This window comes from Pelophylax lessonae, assembly GCF_965119305.1.
Source record: "Pelophylax lessonae genome assembly, chromosome: 3".
NCBI classification, from domain to species: domain Eukaryota; kingdom Metazoa; phylum Chordata; class Amphibia; order Anura; family Ranidae; genus Pelophylax; species Pelophylax lessonae.
This window is the reverse complement of record NC_138770.1, coordinates 545,071,649-545,078,449: the sequence shown is the minus strand read 5'-3', so window position 1 is coordinate 545,078,449 and position 6,801 is coordinate 545,071,649. Positions and strand designations below refer to the sequence as shown.

Here is a 6,801-nt window from a genome sequence, read left to right as displayed (position 1 = left end):
CGTAGTTTCATACGTGTGGTAAATACAAGTCATATTTTTACTACATAGTATGCAACAACTACACTTATTAATACCGAGCTGTTTCTAAATGTTTTCTTCGTATGTGACTTTATAGGTTGCCCACAAGTAACATGGCGCACTAGCGTTCCTCAATACTCTGAGCACAGCCAAAATTCATGTTAGGCGACAGAAAACTTGGCGCCAACTTTCTCCGGGCCAATAGGAGGCGGGCTTTCGCCCACGGACTACTAGCTGGTACGGCAGCCGAGGAGGACACGCTTCACAGAAGACCTATGTTCGCCCTGGAGGAACTGATGCGTGGCTGCTGTCCGCGGAGTCGGAGGTGGGTGGTGGGCTGAGAACTGAGGGGGAGGGAGGGGTCATACCCCGGTGGGTGGTGTGTTTAGGATTAGGGGGAGGGGTCATGCACGCGCCCAGTGAGTGAAGGAGTGCAGCTGGTGCCCTGTTCTGTATGAATGGACCATGCTGGTGGTGACGTCATCTATTAACCCCTCCAAGACATGGACAATGGGGAGTAAGCTGCCTTCAATGGAGACTCCTTTATTGTGAGGAAGTGGAGGTGGCTCAGGATACAAAGCTGAACTCTAGGGGGATAATTGCAGCTCTGTAATCATTAATACATCATGCATTGTATTTTCTACATTCAAGCAGTGTGAGCACCAGGGTTTTACCAGCCTAGCTTTAACCCCTTGCTGCCAGCCCTTTAACTGAGGAGACATGAGCTGGCTTTCCAGAGGTGTGATTGGCAGTTGCAGTGATCACATGATGGGGATCCTGTCCCCCGCTCCTGATTGTAAATAGTGAGTGGGAGCTTTTGGTGTGAGCCTGCTCCCAGCACACATCAATGGACACCTTTAAGCAGCAGATGATCAAAGACAGTGCAGCGCTAAACCAAATTGCAAGAAAAATATCCCATTATAAACTGAAGAAAAAATGTGAAAAAATATATATAATTAACAAAAACAATAATAAAATGACAGTGCAGTCCAAGGGAATACAGTCCGCAGAATAGAAAACATATATGCCAGTGCAGTGAATAATCGCAGAACAGGGTCGTGCCACCTTCTGTGCTCCAATCCTCAATGTGAAAACCTTCCACCACTTGTACAAATGACTGCTTACCAGAGCATATGGGCTCAGTTACCCATACAGGTACTGGGTCATACACATTTTGAATAAGGTGACCAGATTTTTAAAATGAAATCCGGGGACATATATATATATATATTTTTTTTTTTTGGCAAATGGCACAGGACTGTAAAATACACAGAGCATTGGGCACAGGACTACATAATACACAGAGCACTGGGCACAGGACTGCATAATACACAGAGCACTGGGCACAGGACTGAATAATACACAGAGTGCTGGGCACAGTACTACATAATACACAGAGCACTGGGCACAGGACTGCATAATACACAGAGCACTGGGCACAGGACTACATAATACACAGAGCACTGGGCACAGGACTGCATAATACACAGAGCACTGGGCACAGGACTACATAATACACAGAGCACTGGGCACAGGACTGCATAATACACAGAGCACTAGGCACAGGACTACATAATACACAGAGCGATGGGCACAGGACTGCATAATACACAGAGCGATGGGCACAGGACTACATAATACACAGAGCAATGGGCACAGGACTACATAATACACAGAGCTCTGGGCACAGGACTACATAATGCACAGAGCTCTGGGCACAGGACTACATAATATACAGAGCACTGGGCACAGGACTACATAATACACAGAGAGCTGGGCACAGGACTACATAATATAAATATACAGGAGGGTGTTAGGCATAGAGTACAGGGTTCAGAGGTTTTCTATGCACAGAAAACACTTCTGCCCCCACATCCATAGCTCACCTCTGCACCCTTCTCTCACAGATTATCTCTGCAGCCACCTCTTAGCCCTTCCCCCACAACAGCTAAACTTTCCATCTCTCCATGCAGCTGCATCAGCCTTCCACAAAGTCAATTTTAGGCTCTGCCTCTCCTCCATTGAACAGCAGCAGGAGCAGCAGTGAGATTGTCTAGCAGGGGGCGTCAGCCGGGGAAAGACTTGGACCAGGGACAGTGTCCACAATCCGGGGACTGTCCCTGGAAACCGGGGACGTCTGGTCACCCTAGTTTTGAATGTGTCCAGGAGTGGTACTAGAAGACTTCAAACGTTTCCACACGTAACAACGCAATGAATCCGCTTTACATAGATTGGTGTCAAAACAGTGCATTGGACCATAGAGATAAAAAAAAGGCTCCACATAGTGTAAAACTGTATCTCCAAAATGTGTTTTAAAAAGGTAGAAAACTTACATCATTCCCAATAAACAAGGGCTTGTAACATCATAGAGTATACAAGATCATAGTGCAATGGCCTGAATGGTAAGAAATGCATCATCTGCCTTTAATCAGCAGTCTTGTGTTACATGGTTGGTGAGGTTGAAAAAAGAAACCAGTCCATCCAGTTCAACTTATGATGTGTTTATGTCAATAGTACATTGTATATCCCTGAATGTTGTGATTGTTAAGGTGCCCATCTAATAGTTTTTTTATATAAAATATATTTAAAGCTTTTCTGCTCGTTCAGAAAAAAAGGGGGTGGAGAGCTGGAATGACACTATGGAAGCTGATTGGAGGGAAGGGACACACCCCCTTCACACCGCACACAGGAACAGAGCTCAGGCTGTCAATCAGCTGGATGTCCCTCCCCTGTCACCTTTTTGCCTTGGTGTCAGGAAAAATTGTCAGAAGTGATTTATGCTGATAGCAGAGGAACGAAGCAGCAGACAGAAATGACATGTGTCATATGTGAAAAAGGCTGGGTTCACATATGTGTGAATTGGATTTATTTTAAACCACATCCAATTTGCATGACATGTGATTGGGACTGGCTCTCAATAGAGCCAGTTCACACATGTCCGGGGCGGCCGGGTTTGCAGTTTAAAAAAAGGGTCCTGTAGGTTTTTGGATCTGGTCCAGGTGCAGATTCAGGCAAAAATATGCACCTGAATCGCACTTGAACTGGTGAACAGGAACACACTGGACCCTGGACTGCAAACCACAGCCATACATATGTGAACCCGGCCTTAGTGCTCAGTATTGAGACAAGTACACACTATAGAGGGATATGCTTTGTTTATATCTAAGGTTTACAACCACTTTAAAAAATCTTTTTAGTGATTGCTTTAAAAGGTTAGATTGCCTTTTCAGAAAAAAGGAAAGTGTAAACTAACGTCATATGCCCTCCCTACCCCACTCTCCGCTGTACTGCTTACCTTTATGGTTGATGAGCTGTCAGTGCCCACACAGCCAGTGTAGCCCACGTGCCAGCCTTGACCAATCGGAATCGCTCTGATTCCTCTTGTATTGTAACTGTACTGTCTGCCCTCATGTTGTAAAGTGATGCTCAAACTGTGACACTATATAAATCCTGTATAATAATAATAATGCATCCTGAAATCCCTACAGAAAGAAGGGGGAGAAGAGCTGGGATTTCACATCCCCAGACTGCTACGCTAACTGTGTGGGCACCGACAGCTCGTCACAAACAGAATTAAATACAGCGGGGAGCAGGGAACGGTGTTACGTAACCTTTTCATTTTTTCAAAAAAAATAAACTTTACATTTTAAAGCCCAACTCCATGAAAAGGCCTTCTTTGCAGTGGGGCTGTGTCTGCACTACAAGGGTTACCTGCTTGTTTCTGTCTAGGTGGGGGGGGGGGGATGTGTTACACGATACTCCACTCTCCCGGCAGATGGCGCTCAGCCATGCTCTGCTAGTGGATTGATCCCCAACCACCAATAAGGAGCTATGGGTCCTGCATCAATGTTGATAATGTCATAGAACACTAAGACTGCCGATGTTCTTTTGAAAAAGCTAACTCGTCAAACTCTCCAGCCACGTCCCCTTCCGGTGAGGCCAAGTCACGATCAGCTGACGTGACGTCAACACTGCGCATGCGCAGATTGTCAGAGATCAAGGAAAAGTATAGACCACCACCATTTTGGTACACCTAACCTACTACCATTTTGGTACATTTCTGATTCCCCGTACTTTTGGTAAATTCGAGTAAACAGTGGACGCTCACTGGAATTGTATTATAACATGGCGGTCTGTCGGCAAAGACCCTTTCATAGAACTTCAGGTGGTCCCCGGGTTACAAACATCTGACTTACAAAGGACCCCAACTTTCAAACAGAGATAGATAATAGGAAGTGAGGAGAAATCTACCTCTAGGAAGGAAATTCGCTCCCGTAAGAGTTCTCATGGGAAAAAGGTGTCTCCACTGAAGCTTTATCACCAATCCTTGTTTCGACTACAACCCAAAATGTTCAAAATCTTATTGTCCCAGGGACAGAAAGTGAGGTGACATCTTCTGCAAAGGGGTACAGGCAGCAAACAAATGGTACAGGGGTGTTGTTAACCCTTCCCTATGCTACCCAAAAAAACTTAAAAATTATTTTTTTGGTTGGAGCTACACTTAAAAAATGTACCTGTTCCGACCTACAAACAAATTCGACTTAAAGCGGAGTTCCGGCCACATACACATTTTTTACCTAAAAATACCCCCCTAATCCTAAGCTATCCCCAATTACCCTAACATTAACCCCACATTACAGGTCATTACAGTTATAGAATAAAGATAAATACTTACCTTTAAAATTGATTGCAGAGCGCGGCCAGCCTCGGTGTGGGCATCTGAAGCCTGTGTCCCCCGCTGTGTCCTTCTTCCAGGTTCCTGGCTACCCAGAATGCCGATCGCAATCTCGCGCATGCGCTGTAGTTTGCGATCGGCAATCAGAGTAGTGGCCGGGGCCGTTCCCATTGCATCCTGGGATTGATGACGCTCATCTCCCAGGACGCAATGCAAAGGAGGAAGTGACGTCGGCGGCCGTGTCCGCACAAGGAGGAAGAGGAAGGAAGGTAAGTTTACTTTCATTAAAAACAAGGTAAGTGAAAAAAATATATATTAACTATCCAATTCTTTTTCAGTTTTTTTTATGCTAACTGATGCTGCAAAATTTATTTTTAGGGTGGAACTCCGCTTTAAGAACAAACCTATAGTCCCTATCTTGTTTGTAACCTGGGGACCACCCGTATAGAGGAAGATCAGCTGCTCCAGAGTTTATCAAAAGGGGGGGGACAGAAATGTTTTTTGTGTACTAACATGGAGGTACACCTAAAACATTTCTGATTCCCCGTCCTATTGGTAAACTCGGGTAAACAGCAAATGCTCAATGGAATTGCATTATAACATGGCGGGCTGTCGGAAAAGACACAAGATCAGCTGGTCCCGAGTTTACCAATAGGACGGGGAATCAGAAATGTTTTAGGTGTACCAACATGAGCATGTCTTTCTTCTTTACTCGAGCTTCGAGACTTTACTGTATATTTGTCATGCAGGTAACTCCCTCATTGTTTACTGTTACCTTAGGTGTGATCACGCCATGTCATGTCTCATCTGTATGATGATACCAATTCCTATGGGCTGCACCTAGATTGTAGCATTTATTGCTGGAAATGAAGGGTGTTCACATCATGATGCATGCAGTAATGTGTGGTCATGTGGTTTCAAAAGCAGCAATTTAAAAAAATTCCATTTAATAGATTTGAAGAGGACCTGCGTCCAATGCATCACGTTGGATTTTCTTTTCCCCAGTGCCCTACATGAAAGTGTTGCTTTGTGCTTTATGCAGGGAGATGCAGTTCATGTGAGCAAGGCCTAAGAACACAGCTGACATCCTTATCCTATATCTGTAGTCAAAAGCTTTTTTTTTTTTTTTTGTAGTAAGTATATCACATTGGGGAAATTTCCCTTCACTTACGGGTATATTTATAAAAAGAAAATTCAGTGTGAATACCTCAGCATTTGCACAGCATCACAATAATCCTCGTACTGAGGCTTATACGTTTATTTTCTATGATGATTAGCTCTGTTTAGTGGCTATGTGGTATTTTCCTGAAACACATCAGTCAGGAAAATATTGCATTACGGCCTCTAGATGGAGCTGACAATCATAGGAAATAAACATATTAGACACACATTACAGGGATTACTTGGGACGGCTGTGTAAATGCTGAGGTATTTAACCACTTGCTGACCGGGCCATAGCGGAATGACGGCTACAGCGCGGTTGGCCTAATTCTGGGAGGGTGTACTCTGACGTTCTCCCAGAATCAAGCTTCCCGCGTGCCCCCTGGGGCGCGCACAGGGAAGTGTCCCTTGGACCCGGCGCTTTGCGGATCATGGTAAAGGGCCAATGACAGCGGCCTTTTACCATGTGATCGCTCCATCAGTTGTCAACAAACCAGTGCATGTCCGGTTCATTTCTCCCCTCGCACGCTGTACACAGCGACCTGTACAGCGTACGAGGAGAGAGACTACAGCTGCACTCATCCCCTGCCTCCTCCATGCCTTAGTTATGCCCATCCATGCCACATCCCTGCCCATCCGTGCCACATCCCTGCCCATCCCGGCCAAATCTATGCCTCATCCATGCCTCATCTGTGCCCACCCATGCCACCTCAGTGCTCATCCGTGGCTCATCGATGCCACATCCCTGCTCATCCATGCCACATCTGTGCTAATCCATGCCACGTCAGCGCTCATCCGTGCTAATCCATGCCACGTCAGTGCTCATCCATGCCACATCCATGCCACTTCAGTGCTCATCCGTGCAACATCCATGCTACATCAGTGCTCATTTGTTTCACATCCATGCCACGTCAGTGCTCATCTGTGCCACATCAGTGCTCATCCGT

General features: G+C 45.6%; 1 protein-coding gene across 2 annotated transcripts in view; it reads left to right on the top strand.

The window, feature by feature from the left end:
* Positions 1-23: 23 nt before the first annotated feature.
* ABHD12 (abhydrolase domain containing 12, lysophospholipase) overlaps positions 24-6,801 on the top strand; it is a gene marked incomplete at its 3' end in the record, with an annotated part of 217,729 nt that continues 210,951 nt past the window's right edge. The window contains exon 1 of one of the 2 annotated variants that reach the window (XM_082252070.1): positions 24-343. In XM_082252070.1, coding sequence (XP_082108196.1) covers positions 177-343 — 167 coding nt within the window. In that variant the 5' untranslated portion in view covers positions 24-176. The remainder of the gene's footprint in view (positions 344-6,801) is intronic. The other variant, XM_082252068.1, reaches the window with a different exon arrangement.